The sequence below is a fragment of the Ictalurus punctatus genome, chromosome 25 (genome assembly GCF_001660625.3).
Source record: "Ictalurus punctatus breed USDA103 chromosome 25, Coco_2.0, whole genome shotgun sequence".
NCBI classification, from domain to species: Eukaryota; Metazoa; Chordata; class Actinopteri; order Siluriformes; family Ictaluridae; genus Ictalurus; species Ictalurus punctatus.
Genome location: NC_030440.2, coordinates 6,554,520 through 6,577,697, shown reverse-complemented (window position 1 = coordinate 6,577,697; position 23,178 = coordinate 6,554,520). Strand labels below are relative to the sequence as shown.

At 39.8% G+C, this 23,178-nt stretch overlaps 1 protein-coding gene across 6 annotated transcripts in view; it reads right to left on the bottom strand.

Annotated features, from left to right (window-relative positions):
• The window catches only part of mark3b (MAP/microtubule affinity-regulating kinase 3b), a 62,480-nt gene that overhangs the window by 4,426 nt on the left and 34,876 nt on the right, over positions 1–23,178 (bottom strand). For 2 of the 6 annotated variants that reach the window (XM_017456295.3, XM_053675643.1), the window contains 13 exons: positions 21,013–21,061; positions 16,804–16,869; positions 16,608–16,678; positions 15,602–15,658; positions 13,923–14,159; positions 13,101–13,220; positions 12,320–12,419; positions 10,953–11,065; positions 10,177–10,324; positions 9,796–10,007; positions 9,575–9,678; positions 6,966–7,232; positions 4,552–4,578 (listed from right to left, as the gene is read on the bottom strand). In XM_017456295.3, coding sequence (XP_017311784.1) covers positions 4,552–4,578; positions 6,966–7,232; positions 9,575–9,678; positions 9,796–10,007; positions 10,177–10,324; positions 10,953–11,065; positions 12,320–12,419; positions 13,101–13,220; positions 13,923–14,159; positions 15,602–15,658; positions 16,608–16,678; positions 16,804–16,869; positions 21,013–21,061 — 1,571 coding nt within the window. Of the gene's footprint in view, positions 1–999; positions 1,045–4,551; positions 4,579–6,965; positions 7,233–8,393; positions 8,568–9,574; positions 9,679–9,795; positions 10,008–10,176; positions 10,325–10,952; positions 11,066–12,319; positions 12,420–13,100; positions 13,221–13,922; positions 14,160–15,601; positions 15,659–16,607; positions 16,679–16,797; positions 16,870–21,012; positions 21,062–23,178 lie in introns of those variants that run through there. The other 4 variants (XM_053675644.1, XM_017456294.3, XM_017456296.3 and 1 more) reach the window with 4 other exon arrangements.

Sequence of the window (23,178 nt, the reverse complement as noted above, 5' to 3'; positions counted from 1 at the left end):
TCAACGCACTGTGAAGAGGATGGTTCGAGTGGCCAAAAAACCTCCCAGGATCCCAGCTGCAAAATTGCAGAAGTTAGGGGTCAGAAAATCTCCAAAACTAAAATCTGTCACCTACATCACCACATGCTTGGAAGGGTTTCAAGAAAAAAGCCTCTCCTCTCATCCAAAAACAAACTCAAGCGTCTTCAGTTTGCCAGACACTACTGGAACTTAAAATGGGATCGGGTTCTGTGCTCAGATGAAACCAAAATAGAGCTTTTTGGTAATAAACACCAGAGGTGGTTTTAGTGCACACAGAGAGGTAGCCATATGGAAAAGTACCTCATGCCCACGGTTAAATATGGAGGTGGTTCTTTAATGTTTTGGAGCCGTTTTTCTGCCACAGGACCTGGACATTTTGTTAGGATACATGGCACCATGGACTATCATATCTCATCGAAAACCTGTGGGATGAACTGAAGAGGAGAGTCCACCAGCATGGAACTCGAAATTTGAAGGATCTGGAGAGATTCTGTATGGGGGAACGGTCTCAGATCCCTTGTCATGTATTCTCCAACCTCATCAGGCGTTATAGGAGAAGACTCAGAGCTGTTAACTTGGCAAAGGGAGATAGCACAAAGTACTGACTAAAAGGGTGCCAATAATTGTTGCACACCTATATTCAACAAAGATTTTTTTTTTCTCATGAACCTGTGTTTCGTTTGATATCCATGAGCGCAGAGTATTTTTGTACATTTCTTTTAACAAAAGATCAAAAGTTTAAACAATAAACACAAATTTTTCACAGCCTTCTTTGCTAATATTTACCAAGGGTGCCAATATTAGTAGAGGGCAGTGTATAATGGTAGAAGTTAGCAGTGTGAAACTGAGGATGCAGAGACATTCCCAACCCCTTGAGGAGAGTTCCAGCTCTGCAGAGGCTGTAGACAGAAAGCACAGTGAGAGGACTGGGGATACACTGCATGACGCTAGATGGCCAAACTGGGCGTCCTGTCTCACCTTGAGCCCTCATGTCTGCCATTCCTCTCAAACTCTGCTGGTACTCTTTATAATCAGGACATAAGAAGAAAATAGGTCAGAGGTGAAGACAAAATGGGGGGAAAAAAAGGGGGTGACGGGGAGGGGGTGTGGACGACACGTTATATCACAGAGAGGGGGAAAATACTGGTTTTAACAATCCTAGGACAAAAAGGACAGAGCATGTTCATATCTAAAGACTCCAGAAAGCTGGCCAGTGTCTTCATATACAATTTCCTGTGGGTTATGGGGAGGATATTGCTCATGCACTCAGAGGCTAAGAAAGTGATCAAACAAGAGGAGGAGGATTCTTCAAGCGGTTATTTCTGTAGACTAGGAATGAATTTCCTGACATCAAGAAATTAAACATGGTGACAGTTGTTCCCTCCTTTGGGCACTCAAACAGAAAACATGATAAGCAGAGCTGGGAACAGGAAGAGGGGTTGTCATTTGTTCTCTTGCTCTGCACTACATAGAAAATACTATAAAAGAGCAACTTAATTCACATTGATTACACTTGCCCCTTGTGCATTTACAATGAAGGGGACAAAGAAAAAAGTGTCGGTTTAATTTGAAGTGAAACACAGAGTTAATGCAGATGTAGTGGGCTGGAACGTGGACAAGAAATTGAATAATCTCTTAAAGTACTCAAAGTAACAAGATGATCCATATCTATTTATTCTCCTTTGGCTGTGGTTGTTAAAAAAAACAAAACAAAAAAAAAAAGAAGCCAGAATTAAGATGCTCCCTTGCTTATGATTACAGTGTCTATCCAAGATGAGTGGGAACGGTTCTTAACCGAACCTGCTAATTTCCTTTACTGTCTTAGGTAGGAGTCTACTGCTTTAGATCAGAGGACAGGTGCAACGTTGTAATCCAAGTCTGAACTGTGCATGTGTAAATCTAACACCAACTGGTTATAAAACAAATTTCCATTAAGCCGGGGCATAAAATTAACGTCTGGTGAAAAGCGGAGCATTTCTACGAGTTCCATTTGTGTAAAATAATTAGATCGTTTTAAAGATTACCTGGTTCCTCACAGTAGTGCTTTCAGTTACATTTCCACAGACTTTTATCCAGTCCTATCGCCTCACTCAAAATGATTCTATCCTCATGTTAGCACACACTGTCCTTCCAAATGTGCATGTTCATTTATAGAATGTATTATTGTCATTGTTTTTTTTTTGTTTGTTTTTTTTTAAACCCTGTAACTATGCTGTTGTGGGCAAATATCAGTTTTACTCTGGGAAAACTGAAAATATGAAATATTGCCCGAAATATTTTCCAGACCCGAATACTTGTGTGGACAGGTTACATACTGTAACACATACACTGCAGCTCATTATATGTGTCATTTATTAACTAATGCAATGTCACATAATATTTCTGTGCAGTATGTGTGTTATAAAGATGACTTTGTTGATCATTTATGGACATCACTGCAATTCCATATTCAACAGCCCCAAATGCCAAATGAACACATTCCTTTGTTTGTTTAAATGGTTACCAGGTAATGTGCTGAGAAACCAATCAGAATCCTGCCTTTTCCCCCCATTTTGGTTTGACAGCCAGATGGCGACGCTCTGATCTTAGGTATATCAAGATGACAGACTGTCATGTATGCAAGGTTTCCTGCAGGAGTAGAAAAAGCAGTGCAGATCTGTTTAAGGTAAAATGTAATTTCACCCTATTACTAGCATTTTGTTTTAATCATTTTCAGTGGAAATGTCAAAAAGGTGTTTTATGGCTATTAATCTGCTGAGGATGGGTCATGCCTTAATGACAAAATGACTCTCTGGCATCCGGCCAAAATGCATGAGAGTCTCACAGGATTTCAGGAAGGTTTTTTTTGTGATTGTTGCGGCCAAAAATGCTCGATTTTGTTGCGGCATTTTTCAAAAGTTGTGAAGCAATTCGCGGAGTTTATGCCTTTTTTGGGAAAACTACTTGAATTGGCGAAATCGCAATAGCACAAGATTGTGTTCCACGATCTTTCACAGTGATGCTTGTTGGTAAATGAGACCTTTTAGCTGTACTCATATTTGACGCACGTAAATCGAAGGGGCCAAATGCGTGCAGTGATTATGTCACACGGCGTGTTGTGATGATGTCACATTACGTGTCTTGTAACAAATCTTCATAGGATCTGCGCTCGTGTTGAAAAATTGCAAGCTCCTGCGTATATTGGGAAGCTTCCTTGATTTTGCATTCATTTCTGCTTTTCCTTTCAAAATCCTGGAGGGACTATTAATTCCTGGCTATGGCACTGCTTCCTGTTTACTTTGGGCTAGCAAGTAATAGCGTTGGAGTGCATGCTACATATGCTTTCACATAAATATGCACAGTTAAGACCGGTCTCAGTGGCACCTAGGTGCAAAAAATAATGATTTATCACGACTACATAAAGTCCTCTCTCTAAATCATTCTTAAATCTGTCCACTCTAGCAATTATGACCGATTAAGCAGTCAAGACCTCGTTCAGTTTAACTCTGCAAACAGTTCCTGCGCTTGGTTACTGCTGAGGCTGTGAACCCTCATCGTCTAATGAAAAAGGTGGGAACGTACTGCGCTGCAGTACAGATCTTCATTCCTGATCATATAAACAGCAGGTGGATAATAAGGTCATATGGATAAATATGAATCTGTTTGATTAAGAGGAAAAAGGCAACTGGGATTTATACAGTCCAACCAACACGTTGTGAAAGGCAGAAACAAGTTCACTGTGGGAATTTACACCTAGAGAAGCATGTCGACAGTAGGTGGAGTCTGAGCCCTTGTACAGCGGGGTCGTGGTTTAGGAGCATTCTGTCTGGACAGATCTGGGGAAAACTGACAGGGGCAGGTCAGAACATCTAGAGCAGATTCTACAACTAGGACAGGATCGTGGAGAATCAGAGCAAGGCCAAAACGAGAGGGAGGATCGACCAAAAAAACAAAAACAAAAAAAAGGTTCTCGGTACCTGAACTCCAGACATCTCGTAACAAATCGCTCTCAATCGCCACATCTGTCAGCGGCCAAATTTAGCGCCCAGTACGGTGGCCTGAATTACACAACCAGGAGTATATCTTCTCAGAGTTTCATTGCAAGTAAACCGAGGGGATGATTCCGAAATGAAATCATCCTGTGCGTATTTAAAAAGATTATTACTTGCCACGACACAGGTGTAATTAATTAAAACAGTCACAAACTGTATCAGATGCAAGAAACTACTGTGAAACTCATGAAAGGAAAACGAATCCCCACTGTAAAAGAAAAGTTGACATTAATAAGAGTATTAAAAACAAAACAGATACAAAAGCTTAAGAGTCGTGTACACATTTCCATCCTGTAGAGAGGCATGCACATGTGATTAGTAGAGCTTCTGGTGAGTCTGTTTCTTTCCATCAGGACAGCAGTGATCTCAGGCATGCTCAATCGCACTCCGATTAAGGCACACGGATCAAAGAGTGAGTATCAGGCAATTCATTCAGCACTTTGCCATACTTGGTTAATGTTAACTCATGGTCACACTCACACCGAACTGAGGATCCTACCTTTTGGTAAACCTGAATGACATGTTTCTATAAAACAAACACACAATGCAAAGAGGCAATTACAATCTACACTTTGAAGGGCAAACATCAGGCAAGAAAGAAATATGCAGAATAACCATTTCTGTGTGTACTGATACAAATAATATAAGGACACAGACATTTCTAATGGTGGCAACATGATGGGAACTTAAAAAAATAAATAAGAAATTAAAAATCTGCAGCGTGGGCAAGAAATCACAAGTGCTAATATTGCTGCTATTTCCCAGATTATAAACATTCAATCTCCTAACATGCTTAGAGTAGCCATATTTATTCGATAGAACATTTTACTGCCTTCAGAACAGCACTTCAGAGACCACTACTGGGTCGAGTTTCATTTTTGTCCTGGGGAAATAAAAACCTAATTGACCAGGTTAAAAAGTGGTAGCTAACATAATGTAATAATGTGTGTGTTAGTTTGCTAATGAAGTGCGTTAATATGAAGCAGTATATGATTATCATCCTCTTTTAAGAAATTACACCACGGACCCTAGTCAGAGTTGGCAACTTGCTTAAATTGAATTCTGGTTGGATTTTCAGATTTTTCTTGAGGACAAGTGGCAAGCATTCAAATAATAAATCTAATTAATATCAAAATAAATCAAATAGGAGCCTGGTATTTTGCCAATGTAAATGCTGCATGAACAGCCTCAGTTGTAATTATTACATTAATCACTGAAAATTTGGTGTAATTTAAGAGTATTGCTTCCAACATCATTATTCAGCAGCGTATAAAATAGCACTTGATCCAGCACATCATATTCTATTGCATGTGTTTTTTTTTTTTTTTTTTTATTAAATACCGTTCGACACAACTGAATAAAATTGTAACATGGGATGTAAATGAATATTGCTCCTCTCTCAAGCCGATACCGTGTTAGAAAAATGAGCTGTAGTTCAGAATCACACGTAATTGAGACACGCCTCATTTTAACCGACACTGTGTATAACTCTCACCTAATTTCTGCATAACGTGTGTAAATGTTGCCTAACTTCTGCATCACTATGCTCGCTTAAGTCATCTCTGAACCCTGCCCTCAAATGAAAACTTCTGTTTTGAAAGTCAATAAGGAGTGGGGGTTTTTTTTCTCTCTAGTTACTGAATCGACTCGTCCATCAGACTACTGTCAATTAAAAATAAACTAATAGCCTGCAAGCAAAATCTGCTTGTCCCAGTAATTTTCCATCCAAATGCCATGATTTTGAGCTGCTTTCATACTTTGTCTGATTTTGAATGTGTTACCGTACGCGATCGAGCAGGTAAGGTAAAATATATATATATCAACCAGTAACGTGTGGTGTTTGGCCTTGTACTCTCCCTACCTTATTCTAATATCAAGCATATACATGGAGACTGCTTTAAAAAAAATAAAAGCTTCATTTCAGTTTCAAACAAATAACTCTGTCAGGCCTAGGAAGTAGAATAGAAAGTAGTCATTACGTAGCAATGATTAATTCTGAAAACTTGTAATTCAATTTATAAATAGCTTTTATTCCATGATATTCTGTGTTCTGTTCGTACAAAGTTAACAGCATTGTATAGTATCTACTCACACCACTTTGGTAAATACAGACAACAGTTCAAGCTTGAATGGAGACACATGAGGTCAGAATGGTATCTTTTGTTAAATTAATTCCTAGATTAAAATGAAATTTTCAGGAAAGGTTTCAGTGCTCAGCACGACCAGTTTGCATTTCTTATCACGAACATGATCTCAAAGCTGAAGGTCTCTACTGTGTTGTGAGTAGAAGTTTCGATCTAACTCCGGTTTGGTTATTTCTGCTCGTCAACACTACTCTGTTTCTATTCACAACATGATACTTATTGAAACATGTGATTTCATTTGGGCAGTCTACCATAAAAACACTAACAAACACGTGAACTAGAGTAACTGCTGGAGTAGAGCATATGCTTGTTGTGAAAAATGTTATAATTAGGCTAAAGAAAGAATGTTGCTTCACATGACAAGTTATTGCACCTGCTAAAAGAAAAAAATTATTTTTAGTCTGGAAAATATGGTAAACAGGAAGTTTTGGTTGTACGAGGACTGTTACTATGTGTTTTGCATGAGCTGGCACAAAGGTCGCATTCCGAGTAGGTATTGGGTTTAGTGAGATCATCGAAGATTTAACTGGTGTGCATCTCTTTCATGAATTTTAATAAGACCACCATCTACTCCACTGCTCACTGAAATCATTCATCAAGGTGCAGAACCCATGAGAAACGTAACCTTTAATATTACCGATGGTTTGAAAAAAGTAATGTTTTCGAAGGAAAAAAAAAAAAAGTGGCAAATTGTGTCGTGTATCTCATCCTTCAAAGTGTCATCAGAATGTCATGTTTGATGCCTTGTTAAGTGATGTCCTTTGCTTACCTGCGTGTGAGCTTGGAGGTGAGTTTGGTGAAGAGGTTGGTTGACCCGCGGCTGCGTGACTGTGAGAGTGGTGTTGCATCATGGGAGAGGGTGGGTGAGGCAGGGGGTCCGTTATACGTGGCCGTACGCCGCTCTCTCAACTGGCCACCGTGGAAGGTGCTGCGACTCGCCGTGCCTCGTGGGAAACGGAGGCGGTCTGGTGGCGTGGCGCTACTGATGCTGTGGGTGGAGGCCCCAGGGTTTCGCTGCGAAGAGGGCGTGGTTGTGCTGAGGAGCAGTAATGTGAGGTCAATGTTCATGAGGGAAGTTTTTCTAGAAGATTTTTGAATGTAACGTAGTAGTAAATCTAGGCAAGAGTGCACAGGTCTTGTTATTTTTTTTTTACATTTTCAAGACAATACTAATATTAGAGCTTCATACCTGATATTCATAACATACTGATCTGACAATGACATTCTTTTAGTAAATGTTAAACATCACAAGTGCGATTGCGCCAAACTGGTGTCCCATGTTCATGTGCGGGATCTGTTTCATCACACATGCTGATGTCATCAAATACAGTGGAGCAGATTTTGAAAAAGTCACAGTTCAATGCTGGCTCCAGTACTGATAATGAGACTTGATGCCTTATCGGAGACGCTTCATCAATCCTACTGAAGCTCCTAGAATGGGACCCAGTGGCTTAGACTTACTACTACAGGACATTCTGCGTAAATGCTGAGCATTTAGCATGATACTACATTAAAAAAAAAAAAATCACCCTTCAGTCGATTCAATAAATGCTCAACTGTATGCAAAATATCACCAATAAACTAACATGAAAGCAGGTTCTAGTTTACACCTCCTGTAAATAATGAAATCCAGAATCCAATAAAACCAATAAGGCATGGAGCCAGAGTTAAGGATGCTCTCATCTAGCTCATTTCCCTGCTACATTATGCATGGAACGAAGAGGGAGCAAATCATTTGGGACACTTCTACTTTAATTTATATTCATGTCGCTCACTATCGGTTTATTAGCTACAACCACTGTGAGCTATCCTTGACCTCTTTATGACTATCACAGATTCTCACACATTGATCTTACCTGCTTCAAAGGTCTGTCAGACTTTATGTATTAGACAATGTTTGACTTATTTATAAGAACATAATTAACTTCCACTACATGTACTGGGATTACACATGGGAAGTTAGCGTGGACAGTTTGAGCACACAGAGGAGAAAGGGATCGTCTCAGACATACCTTTACTGATTAGTCGAGACGAGAGCGTGGGGAAGTGGGAGGGGCCCCCACATGGATGAGTGACAGGTGGCAGGCAGTAAAAAGTGTTATAAACGCAGCCAGTAGAGAGGTCAGTGGGCAATACAGTCAGGGTAGGGTCATGGTGCAGTTAGTGAGTCAGATGCCGAGCTAATCTTTACTTGGGCCTGAAGAGTTCAGCAGGGCCGTCACTAGGGGGCAGTGTAGAGCGGCAGGTGTGGCCAGAAGCTGAAAGTGGCGTGGCTTTGTAGTGCCTCAGACGAACCGAGGCAGACGAAGCAGTGAGAGCAGCAGCATATGAAGACGGACTTGCGGCGGCACACGCTGACATTTCACTCAGGCTGGCCAAGCAGGCAGCAGAAAACAATGTGCATTTGAACAAAACAGTAATAATGATGGATAACAGTGCAATCGGAATGCAAAAAGAGAGAGAAAGTGCTGCACGCTTTTTGCATTCCGCTTCCTTTGTTGTGGCGGAAGCAGCACGTAAGAGGATTCTGGCCCGTGCAGTAAAGAGTGGTGTAAAAGCTGCACATTTCTTCAGATATGGCTAGCTATAATACAGTTCAGTCAGATTCAGAGCCTGCACCACAACACACATTGGAATAAATAAATGGATGGATGGCTGCTTTAATTACATCTCCAGAGGGGGGGAGGGGGCATCTGATTTTAGAATAAATAAATAAATAAACAAATAAATAATAAATGATTAGGGCTTGGATTTGAATGTAGCAGAGCATACTACAAAACACTTAACGTGGGCTTGTAGGAAGTATTTATTAAAAAAAAAAAACAACAACAACAAAAAAAACAAGGCAGTCTTCTTAGCAAAGTTCGGGATGGGATTCGGCTCACTGGGTGACGTGTGTACTAAGTTTACACATCTCCTCTGTGATAAAACGCAGGAGGGATGGGTTTCTGTCAGACTGTTTTCTCTGCAAATACGAATGATCGCATCACACATGGTCATATGATTGATTTATTTGGCAGCACCTAGCCTTTGGTAATTAAGAGACAACTGCTCATTTATCAATTTCTAGAAAAATAAACATGCATGATATGTAGCTTTATACATGTAGCTTACAGTAAAATAGCCCCTTTTATATCACAGTCTTCATGCTGATCCTATTTTCTTCTACTAATGCGCTCCCAATGTAGGTATTAAGGAGATAAAGGCTATAACCCATACGAAGAAAGGCACTGAGAGATGCCTCCGGAGCATTCCTCTTCACACTTTATGCACGCTAGGTGCATATCCCCCAAGCTCTGTCTCTCTGCGATTGACTGTTGTCCATTATGTTTAAAAGCCATCTTGGCATCTTAATGATTCAAAAAGTGATGAGCTCACCTGTTTTCTTTGCCGTTCTGGATGACAGAGTGCCGGTCCCCAGCAGTGCGTTCACTACAAACATATGTATTTCTCCTGGTCATCCCCCCAGACACAGTGTTACTCTGTGGAAAAAAATGTTAAGATGGTGAAAAGGTCTGTGAAAGCTTAAATGCAATTAGAGGATGTCATAAAAAACCATGCAATTTCAGAGGACAGAAAGAGAGAAGCTGGTGACTGACCCCAGGGGCAGTGGAGGCCTTCTTGCGGTCAGGAATGTCAGCCTTGTTTGGGTTGTTGGCGTTGCCCAGCAGGGGGCTAGGGGGTGCCACGCCACGGCTCCCGGAAGAGCTGGACTTGCGAGGCTGGGCACTGCTTTCCTCTTTGTGCTCATTATCTGCTGTGGTGGTCTGGCTTCTCTTCGGGTAACCCACTGAGGGAATGGCGGGACCAGCTGTGGGGAGAGGAACAGGACAGAATAGGAGAGACATGAGGTGAAAGGCAGAGACAGAGCTTAGGCATAACTCACCAACAGTGCATTATTTACGAGAATTTCAGTCACTACATTCCCAATCCTTAGGGACATCTCTTGAGGATGCAAGACACGGTATGATGGCGCTCACCCTGGTCACTGAAGCGGCGTTGTTTCTGGTTGGAGGTGATCCTCTGGACTTTGAGGTGAGATGGTGATTGGCCATTGTTGTGCTCACTGTTGGGTCTGACTTTGGTCAGGGACAAGTTACTGCTGGAGCTGGAGTCAGCAGCATCCAACTAAGAGCGCAGGTAACAAACAGGACCACAATTATTTTATATCAACTTTTATTCCCATCAAACGACAAGCTCCCTCTTGTTCAGGGGGAGAATCATTCTTCTGTGAACTTCTAAACACATTAAATGTAAGTGAATAACAGATTAAATGTTGAGACAAAAAGTCAGCAATGCTTTTCTTTTCTAGACTGGAGGTTACACTTCTGGTTTTTCCCTTTCAGATAGTGTGACTAGACATGCAGCAAGCCATGTGACTGTCATATGTTTTAAATAAACAAAAATACATTTATACAGTATTGATGACCAGACATGCAGAGTTACTTACTAAGAAACTACAGAACCCAATCCAACGTCACCTTTTCCTGCATAACTTACATAACGAAAGGAAAAGCTAACCCAGCAGCAGACCTGCAGCTTTAATTGACAAATGCTTCAGCCATAAGAATATATCTATTTCTCCAAGCCTCATTCTAAACTTGCAAAAACTCAAGGCTCTGCTCATATCTAAAAACACAGACCTCCCTGAGTTAAAATCTATACAGACCTTAAATCAAAGCACTTATCTCATTCAACTGAGTGGGTTTCATGTGGCGCTTAGCCTATCTTAGCTTGTCTCCTAGAATTGACTCACCTCAGTGGGCTTCCTACCCAGCAGCAGGTAGGTTGCAGTGATCTCGTCATACTTCATCCTAGTCAGAGACTCATGGATCTCCTCACGGGAGTAACCCATTCCCACCATTATATCTGCAAATAATGCAGCACACGTCTTAGGTGAATGGAGAAGTTGAAGTACAAAACAGAGTAGTTTGCAATATGTAAATGAGGCATGCTGTTATAGGAATATAATCCAACAACCACCCTCTTTCTGCGTTACAACCAACCACAGATCTCTTCATGTTACCAAGACAGCACAGACTGTTTCATTTGTGACCATACAAATGATGACAGATCAGAACGAGATCAGAATCAATCAAGAGTGCTGTGGTACAGGGCAAAAATTTCATACTGTGCTACTTAAATGATGTGTGTCATAATACACAGGAAAGCTGAGGCTTTGATGAATGGAGCTTTCTTTTTTTTTTTGGAGCCGAATGAAGTTTTAAACATTTCAAAGTACTTAAGGTAGAAAAGGGCAGAAAACAAAATGCTCAGAAAAGTGCACCAAAATGTTGATTTGATCACAGAATAAATATCATAAAAACCTCTAGTCTAGAGACACAGGTGCTGTCATTTGCAAAGGCGTAGCACAAATACTGTTGTAGTGCGTTGAGAAATAAAATCCAATTAAAATACCATCACAATAATCCTAGGAAATGGATAGATTGGGATCTATTGATGGTGTGTTTGAAGGGCAGACTGCCCAGAGCAGCAGTGGAAAGTACAGAGTCTGCCTGAGCTCCATCGACCCCTAGTCACTGAGGCTCAGAGGCACATTAAACACCAGCAGCCTCACGTTGAAGGAATCATTCCAGGCAAACGTTTGTTTTAGGCTGAGGCAAAACACAGACATGCCACATGCACGCTCATACAGACACACAGAGGCTGAAGGTTCTGATAGGAGATTACACAGCACAGACATGCAGAAACAGATTGTGGTTTATTTCACACAGCACTTCCTTATCTGAACTGCAAACCTAAATAAACTCCTAAAACCTCCCGTTTTCCCAACTGTCTAAAAAAAAAAAAAAGGTAATTTAAATATTATTACATTATTAATGTAATAACATCTCTATGGTAGATGATCAGATGGAGGAGCATAGTGATGAAGATATATGCTCAATTCAGCTAATCTACAGCACAATTTCCAGTGAATATGACAACATCCTTCAGTTACACAAAGAGAACTAGCTTTACACATCAGATACAATATGACTTCCGCTTTTTTGTTTACAACGCTAATGTTGGACACTTAATCATGCAGGTCATGAGTTTAGCTGCTGTGGTTTTAAAAAAAAAAAAAAAAAAAAAAAAAAAACCCCTTGGTGTCTGGTGTCGTACCTATTCTTTTCTGGTCTGAGATGTCGAGCTCTGGCTCCATAAAGGGCTTGAGTTCATCCTCCTCAAAGCCAGCGTTGATCCACCGGTCCTTCATGATTTGCTGAAGTGCACGCACAGAATTACAGAACAGTTCATGTCCAGCTTTAAGGTTAAGAAACAGCAATGTTAAATGATTCAGAACATAGGAACACGAAAGAGAGTGGATAAACAGGACAGGACGTTGTTGGGGATTTTTTTTCTTTCTCCCCAATCATACTGCACAAGAACCTCAGTTTCTGGCATGCCTCTTGTCGATATTTAGTATTATATACACTGTATACAGCACATCTCTACACGTAACTGATACAGTGTATGCTACTGTAATATTTAATATATGAGCTGGTCAGTTGGACAAAAGCCCAGCAGCTAAGCTAAGCTTTAGTGTTAGTGAAGAGCCCAGAGCATTAATCTCTTGCAGAGCTGAGTGATGCTAAGTGGGAACGTCTAAATTATTCAAGACCTAAGCAGATGATGTTTTGTTCAGTGTAGTGCTGACTCTGTTTTCCCGATGCCACTCGTTACTCTGAACCAAACCTTCATTTGGTTGCCTCAACTTTGACCCGAATTTGATTTGGACCCCTGCTAATGAGCAAGCTGTCCGTGGCTTGTGTACTGGGGTATGAAAGTCACAGAGCCTTTTTTTTACATTTTTGTTTTTTTAACGAAGTTGGGGTTGCGGGGAGGATGGCTTTAAAGTAAATCAAACCATGTTTCCACATTACATGTTTCTGCTTTCTCTCACCTCAAGTGTACCCCGCTTGATAGGATTAAGCACCAGGAAGCGCTTGAGGAGGTTTTCGCAGTCAGTCGACATGTAGAAGGGAATGCGATACTTCCCCCTTAGCACTCGCTCCCGCAGCTCCTGCATCGATCAGCATAATACAGACACAGAAAACAGGATCTTTAAACACCTAGCTGGGGAAGTGATGATGACAAACCAATCTCGTTTCAACCGGCCACTGAGACACAACATCTCTGGCTAGTGTTCTAGTTGCTTTATACCACACATATGAAAGATGGCTTTCCTGTGTATTTTGAAATCGTTCTTTAGACAACTGTTTACTTGTATTGCTCCATCGCATTCCTCAAGAAAAGGTTACTGCTTGTAGCGGCTAACAATTCTCTTTTTGTTCTACGTAGTAAGGTTCTGGATATTCTAGATTAGTAGCATTACAGTATAGTTTACAGTATGCTATTTGAGATGTATCTTATGACAACAACCATGAGAACGGTGGAAGGTTTTTACAAGAAGCTTGCTCAAAATCTCCATGTCAGTTCAAAAACAAGAGCCTGAACGTGTTAGACTGGCCCAGTCAAAACACAGCCCTCAATTCAGTGGCAAAATTATTATACAAGGCTTGAGCAATTTTGTCATGGATTATGGCCAAGACATCAGGATCCAGATGTGCAAAGTGAACAGATCTATTCTAGAACACTTCCAGCTGTAATTGCAACAGCACAAAATGTGGAAAAGTTCAAGTGGGGGTGAAGACATATACAAGGCACTGTGTACATGTATACTAATCTGGGAATTAATGACTTTTCATTACAAGGACATACTGACCTTCAGGTTCTGGCCATCAAAAGGCAGCGATCCACTGACTAGCGTGTAGAGAATGACCCCCAGGCTCCAGACATCCACCTCAGGTCCATCGTACTTCTTTCCCTGAAAGAGCTCAGGAGCGGCGTATGGTGGACTGCCACAGAACGTGTCCAACTTGTTGCCCAGCGTGAACTCATTACTGAAGCCGAAGTCTGCTATCTTAATGTTCATATCTGCATCTAGCAGCAGATTCTCTGCCTAAGAGTGGAAAAGTAAACAACAAAAGATGATGATCAATGCCATGCCCCAACAAACTCCAAGCACAGCAGATTTCAATTCTTTATCAGAAACGTCTGCCAATTTTAAAAATTATTATTATATATATATTTTTTATTATAATTTTACAACGACAAGAGGTGGGAAATAAAAGCAAATAACAACATTACAGAAAAGAAGGAAGTAGGGTATCATCATATAAGCCTCATTTGCCAGAGCATTCCATGGAGAAAAGAGGGCAAAATAAAGACAGAACAGATGTCAGCAAATGAGGTTTTCCCCCTGCTCCTGACATGGTTTTTAAAATCTCATGCATCATTTAAGAAGCACAGAGTAAGAGAGCATGGAGACTAAAAGGTGAAATGAGCAACCCGAGCAGTAACATTTCTTCTTTCATCACTCAGCATCCGAACTGCGTTCTTGCTGATGTTTACAGTGCACGCACTCTCCACCATTATTCCAACACAAAGGCAAGTCTAGTGCTTCTGGATGATGTGTACTGTTTTGGAAGAAACTTTGTTCACAGTATGAACCATATCTACACCTTATTATAAACCACAAAGATGATCAACTCTCCAATTTGTCGCCTTCTTCATTCTGCGATTTCACAGAAATCAGCTACATGAACAAAGAGGACACCATACCATACAATCCCACACTGAGGAAACGGTATCTGCATTCAAATTCAGCAAGCTCTAAGATCAGATCTAATTATACCAGTGACTGTTAACCAACTGGTGTTGTGGTTGTCAATGGCAATGCCTGATGCTCTTGCAAAGGTAACTGAAACGGGTGTGGAAAATATTGTATTATAAAGGATTCCAATATGAATGAATATGAATGAAATGAAAGTAGGAAAAACCAGAAAGCATAGAAACATTATTTATTTTTCACCAAATATTTCTAATAACTCTGACTTTTTATTTGGTTACTATTCACAAAGGTTGAATTAAATTTTTCTTCTACATCATTTTGTCTGCTGGAAGCTACATACAGTACGTCCATTCTTCCCAAACTGACAAAACGATCAGTCACTTATAGTGCAATCTGAAATAAAATAAAATAAAATAAATAAATAAATAAATAAATAAATAATAAAACAAAAATAAACAGCCACTGGGGGAAAACTTAAATAGTAAATATCTAGAGTGCAACATAAGGCACAGTCCAATTCCACCAACAATCACGGTGTGTATTACTCATTATGTCTGAGCAACGAGTGTTTGTGCCATAGCTCACTGATGACCACTTAGTTGGCAGTTAACTTAGTTATCTAAGAATGATCTTTCTGGAGCAGTCGGATGTCATCACTTTTGCATTTTCCTGCCTTTGTGGTTACTGGTGCAGTAACTAAGCCTGGTCAGAGAGTGAGTGAGAAGCCCTGCTCCGCTTATCTACACAGAGCAACAGTGTTCTGCCCTTACCTTGAGGTCTCTGTGCACAATGTGTTTTTGATGGCAGTACTGTACAGCTGATACGATCTAAAGGAGAGATGAAGAGAAAGAACAGCAGGTTTAGCAGTCAGGTTGGCACACAGCAGGACAAATCGAATGACCCATGATGTGGAGTGGTGTGTGAAAGTCAAATTAGTCACATCGACCGCTTTGGCCGCATTTTCCCAGAATCCCATTGATTAAAAGTAGGACATGTGTCTGGCTGGCACAACGTGGTCTGGTGTGATTTGGATGGAGCTACAATCTAGGAGCTAAACCTCACGGCTTTGATCATTTGGCTGCACATTGTCGTTTTATTCCTTACCGTCTGACAAAGAAGGGACAGTGTCGCATATGTACGGTATTATTTCACATTATTTTTTATTCTTAAAAGGTCATAAATATGGAATTAATATAAAGATGGGGGACAAAGGCTGATACAGAAACACCCTAATGTGAACAAATAAATAACTGAAAGACTCATGAGTCTCGTTTATATGAATATTTTGTATTAATAATTCATTTATTATTCCAGATTGTTCGTTTTAGGTTCTACACCATTGTAGCCACAGTGAATTAAACAGATTTAGTCCATATTTGACATGGACTGTGGCTTTAAAAGAAGCAAAATTCCAGGTTGGCGACATGTTTCCATTTTTCGCCTTGTCTGACTGGGGAAGGATCTGGAAGCATCCATGTAATGCTGTAATGTGCCTAGTGCTACATCCTGACCCAGATAAGCCAATCTCCTAGCAGCTGCAGCACTACACTGAGCAGGAGGAGAAGGAGGAGGAGAGGAAGACCCTGGATATTTAAAAACCTACACGACTGACTTGGTAGATGTGGTCTGGCGCACTGCATGTGGGCATTTACATCATAACTGTAATGCCAGCCTGCTAATACACACTGCAGTATAGCAATATGGCCTAAATGTAATGGCATGACGCCTGTGAGAATGGCAGTTTTATACTGCTTTGAGCACACTGCGGTACTATACCTGTCTAAATTTAGCCCTGGCCTCCTTCTCCTTCATCCGGCCGTGTGCTACGAGGTAGTCAAACACCTCCCCTGCAAAGGAAACCACACACTACATTACACAGCATTCACGTATGCACTACACTCCCAGTAATAGAGAACTTTAAGATTTACAATAAGGGGTGAAATTGGTAACGAAATAATATATATGTGCTCACCTCCACTGGCATATTCCATCACCAGATAAAGGGTTTTCTCCGTTTCTATGACCTCAAACAACTTTACTGAAGGACGGAGAAAGGGAGAAGGAGAAACAGAGAGACAAGAAGAGAAATAGTTCAGTACACATTTTAGTTAGGCCTCTACTTTAAATTTGTATGGCACAGGCTCTGGTCACCCTTCATCCCATCAGTGAGAGTGTTCATGAGTACTGAGTGGAGCCATACAGGTGCTGGAAACCTCAGGCAGGATGAGGGAGTTAAAATAAGTTCTTACTTTATTGGAAATCATATATGGATTTTTGAAACTATTCCACAAAGGAAGTAAAAAAATAAATGCATACAATTTTGCTGTAATACTTTAAAGCAGGATTATATAACAACACATGCTGAGACAGCATTGTTTCACGAACAGTGATGCAGCTGTAGAGCTCGTAGGAAACTATTTGATATGCAGAGATTTTTTTCTATTTTATTCAATAAGTAAATATAACTCTTGCAACTGCGTGTGCAATCCATGCAGAGATCGTCTCAACACGTTGCGTCACGTGACCATGTAGGAGACCTTTACTGTAATCGCTTGGATGAATCTGAAGTCATTTGTTGAAACCGATGCTGGCTTTTCACGATGTGTCAGCATCAGTATTCTTCAACAGTTATGTGGTACTGTAAATGTCCTAACATTGCTGTGCCAAGTCTCATACTTATGAAAAGTAAACCTCGATGCGTATCTCCGTACCGCAGCTCTGTTTGAATTCTCAAATCAGATTGGTCAGTATTTGTTCATTTTAAAATGGAATCGTTTTTTCTTACACGGGGACTTGTATTGAGGACTAAGAGGTCACGCTGTAACTATCGCAACATGGGGAAGTCTGCAGAACAGAGAGCTTTGTGGTTCTCAGTAATATGACGTAATATGATGTTTTATTAACTTCTTACTAACTATGCATAGCTTTTATATGTAATAACAGGAACTAACCGCATGGACATTCGCCAACTTTACACATGAATTACAAATGAACAAAAAGTACAATGTGCAACGTTTGACAACTGGCTGTGGTATAAAAGGAATAGAACACTCTGGAATGTTCTGTTATCGAAAAATGATCAACTCTGTGGAGTTGTAACACCGCCCGGGCATTGATTATTTTCCTATAACAGCATGCCCCCTGTCATGTTATACTCCTAACAATGATACATATGTAATATTATTGTAATTATAACAATTATGCTGCAAGAATCTTATATTAAATAAATATTGTAACCTACTGACTGAAACGGAGAAAGGAAACTAGTTGGTTGGGGCCCAATAAACTACAACATTTATACTACCATAACAATATCAACCTGAACTTCTACAAAACCACATCATGACTGTACAGCTACACTGCCACTTACATCCGACATATCCTGCACCCTGAGCCACTTCCTGTTCGCTTGTCGTAATGCAATACCAGTACCAAAATTTTGACAATGACAAGACAATGTTTTTCTTCTAGAAAAGAAATAGTAGGTCATTGCTACGGAAGAGATAATATGCGACCAAACACAATAACCTCACTTATGCCAAAGAAGAGACATCCCCAGGCCAGATTATCTGCTACTTGAGTGTGTGTGTGTGTGTGTGTGTGTGTGTGTGTGTGTGTGTGTGTGTGTGTGTGTGCGCTCAGCCCACAGCAGACAGCTGCAGGCGACAAGTACGTGCAATCAGAGCGATGCCATGATAATATCTGCACTTTTCGTCCAGCCAGATTCCTAGAGGGCTCTTCGAGAGTTTAGGGGGAGTAGTTTAAACACTCAGTGGTCCATCTAAAATCCCAAGTAGGGTTTTTACACTTGAGAGGAATTAACCGAACTCAAATTTTGCGCGCACACACACAAAAAAAGATTAGTTCTACAAGCTTCAATCAAGTGACAGCTTTTACCAACATTTTTCAAAAAAACAAATGACTTATTTAAAACAAAGTAATAACACAGAGTAATCTGTGTGGCTACCGGTACCGTAAGTGACATGTTTTTAAAAGGACTTGTGCGACAGTTTTGTTTGCGTTTTTTCTGAATCACACTATTTCAGCCAATTCTGCAATTACTGACCTAAATGCACATAATGCAATAATTAGTCAAAAACACTGAGAACATGCGTAGTCCTTTTGCACTCCAAAAGGATTCATTTGGCTCCATGTTTGCAACGGGGGCATCTGTCTGATCAACTGTGGAGTTATTTTCCTGCCAAAAGTCAAGCGCTCAGTAGTCTAATCTGTGTGCACGATTTCTTCTCTCATTGAATTGCGCATATGCACACTCCAATTTATCCTGCTCACACATGGCTTCCTTTTGCCAGTCCCAGATCTTAATGCAAAATCAAGCAAGCAATGCAATTTTTTCAAAATTACCGCAAATGTTCTACAGATTCGGGCCAAGACGCGTCACGTCACAACACACATTCAGCCAAAGCCCTCTTCGATTCAAGGACATCGGACATGAGTACAGAAAGACCGTGCACAACTATTTCACCAATTCAACTTGTTTTCAGCATAAAAGCACAAAACAAAACAAACAAACAAAAAAAATAAATAAAAAATAAAAATCAAGCACTCTTGGCCGTAACAAAAAACTCTTTTATATATAAAATAATGCTAAAGATTCACGAGCGAGTAAGAAAAATGTAAGGAAATGTGCAGAAGTGTAAAACGGGAGGAAAAACCAAGCAAAACATGTGTGTGTGTGTAGGAAAGATAGACTTGTATGTGTGTGATAAACTATAAGCAAGTTTATAAATAATAAATGAATAAAAATGTATAAGTGAATATAAGGGTAGATATACAAGAACAAGCACATAAAACTAAATAGGCAAACAAATAAATGAAGACAATTGAATAGAAGATTTTTTCGTTTTTTAGCTATTTTTAATAAAATACATAGAAGATATTAAGCAAAAAAAACCCTTTTTTTTTTTTTTTTTTTTAAAGTGTAAATTATTTCACACTGAGCAAGGTAAGCATCTATATGGATTGTTTCAAATTAATCTTGGATAAAAAATTCAAAAACGTACCTCGTCAACTATCTCCAAATCGGTGGTACTTACTTATTTAGTCTCTCAAAACAAAAGCTCTGACTAAGCATATCTACAGACATTATACAAAAATACTCGCACAGATTGCTGAGAAAACGTAACGCAGTTTGCTACAAAAACCAGTTATGAGATATATTTCCTAAAACCATCCTATTTATTCAAACACTACGAGATATCAATGTCTCCCCAACACATTCCCCTCATGGCTCTGTCAGGTGTATGAATTCGGAGCGTTTTCTTTTAATCAATGCAGAAAATGATCTTCATGAAGCTAGCCTTTTACGATAGAGTGAGAAGGTATTTAAGATGCTTGGAGTGTGGAAGGAAGAACGGTTAGGATGTGTGTGGGCTGAGGTTATTATTAATTAGGTTCCCTCCTCCTCACTCTAAACACTGTCTACATCAGCGTGAGCTAAACTGTCACATACACACACATACACACGCTTACTCGTTTGTGCTGTTCTGACATGAACATGGAGAAAATATACAGAATGTACAAATAGGTTAAACATTGGTAGAGATGCCAGAGATCCATGTAAATACACAGAAATACATCCTGTTCCTCACACAGCAGCACACATTATATCAGAGTAGGTGCCAGGTAGACCCAGCTAAAGAAGGGAAGTCCTTAGGAATTCATGGCTCTCAAAGCGAGGTCTGGGGGCTTTGAGGGTCTGCGACGCATAGCCAGGAAAACCGTGAGATTTTTTCTCTTTTATAACAGTGGTGGAAATCACAGCCCATGTTATCAAAGTTAATATTCCTATAAATAATACCAAATGGACTCTAATGATTTTTTTTTAATTACGAAGTAATCATTCATTTAATTATCACTAAAAATGGGTTCTCTGGGTAGAAAGAAATTTTTTAATGACTTTTTAAAATAATTCTTTAGCTCAAATAAATCGCCAAAATATCAACAGCCAAATAGACATATGAATAGGCAAATATTCTTTAAATACTATACTTACTATTAGAATTACACGATTATGAACATTAAAATATTAGATTGTTTCTTTTAATTATATAAAAAATGCTATATTTTTGCAAATAGCATTATTTTATATTTATATTTAAATTTAACGTTTAAAAGGTTGTGCGTGCGTATCCAAGTTATGAGAATCTCAGAAACTCACCAATATTTGGATGGTTCAGAATCTTCATTATTCTTACTTCTCGGAAGAGCTTTAAAACAAGGAGAGAGAAAAGTCAATTAGAACAATATGTACATACACAACAGCTTGTTTACAGACACTATCTATAACAACTAACTCCCAGAGATTACAGCTTTTAGCTGTAACGAGCACTAACCCCTGCATTAACCCTGTCCGATCTTGTTCCTCAGGCGTATTATTCAGCAAACACTATGTATTATTAAGTGACTATTATAGCGCTAATCAGAAACTCTATGCAGTTGCGAGAGTGAGGAATAAATCTGGATCTTTTATTGCTCCATTAGATTCATTCAACAGTCAAAACAGACAGGACACTGAAGATACTACTCAGAATACATATTACTAATTGAGGGGACAGTGTTCAGCACTTTCTTTCTACAGAACACCATACACTGACACACAGGAAGTAAAGAGGATAACGTTATTAAATCAGCATTTAAACCATGCACTAGAGAGGTCTGTTGTAGCTTTAATACATTCCTTTCCTCTTTCCTCGTTCATTCTATAAAACACACATTCCTGGACAGACTGAGACTACCAGCCTGCTATAACCCTGTGACCCTCCCCCATTTACACACAACCTTATGACCCCCACGCCAACAAGAGGACGATGCTATCGAGTTACTGTCGCCAAGAAAAAAACAAAAACTGCATGGCAGAGAGCCACAGATGCTTTGGTGAGAGGGGGACGGTTCCCATTAAAACACACAGCCAATAACATGTGACATCCTTTGTGACATTTTCTAATAAATTTCGATAAACAAACTTTTATAAATTTGCCAAGGCATCTTTCTCCCCACCCTCCTCTTGTGCGGTCATGCCCCTTCCTTCCATTATCTCTCTAGACACTCAACCTTTCACTGAGGGTGCTGGCATTTTGCTGTGTGAGCAATCCGAGTACACAAACCAACACTGAACACTGTGCTCTAGTGAGGACGGGAACTTCTGTGCCTTGAAATAACTTCACACAACCGCTAACTTACACTCACACTCATGCACGCACACACAAACACACACACACACACACACACACACACACACCCCACAGTAACCAGGAAATAGAGAAAGAGGAGATTCAGTTTCATTTTGTCCTTTTATTTCACTGGTAATCATGTTCAGGTGATTCTAATTTCTCTTAAAAATATTTTTTAAGCATGCACATCATTATACTGCATGACATTTATAAATATAAATATCAAAATACTACTCTCTGAACTATAATATACTACACCTTAACCACAAAACAAAACACTACACTGCACTATAATATACTACACTTTAATATGCATTACACTGCAATACAGTATACTACACTATAACACAAAAAATACACAGTACAATATACTACCCAACACTATAATATACGAGACAGTACACTGCATTACAGTATACTACACTATAACACACAAAAAAAAACGCAGTACAATATACTACCCTACACTATAATATACGAGACAGTACACTGCACCACAATATACTACACTATAACACAAAAAAACGCAGTACAATATACGAGACAGTTCATTGCACCACAATATACTACACTATAACATACAAGACATTATACTGCAATATAATACACTACATTATAATATACAAGCTGTTACACTGCACTATAACACTATACACCATACCACAAAAGGACACTACAATGCACTGTAATATACTACACTGTAATATATAATATATTACACTGTATCACAATCCAAGACACTACTAGGGCTGCAATAACTAAGCGATAAAATCGATAATTGACAACGGATTTCATTATAGATTAGTTGGGTCTGCGACGTGACTGTGGATAACACCCTCCTGTCAGTGACGTCACTTCACAACGGTGAAAAACGCATTTCTATGAATAAAACAAATATGAGAAACAGCAGAGGTCACAGAGCGAGCTACTGCAGGAAAAGTGCACGATCCAGGTTGTCCAAAACATGAGTGTTTTATATTAAGCGCTTCAAACAAACTCGTAAGTGTATTAACATGGCTCGTCGTGTCAGATGCTGTGACAGATGCGTGAACTGTTTGTGTTCCAGACATGTTTTCTTCAGCGCAGAAATGACAGCAAGTGAGCGCGAGTCCACACATGCGCATCAATCAAACAGCGCACGATAGAAAGGAATA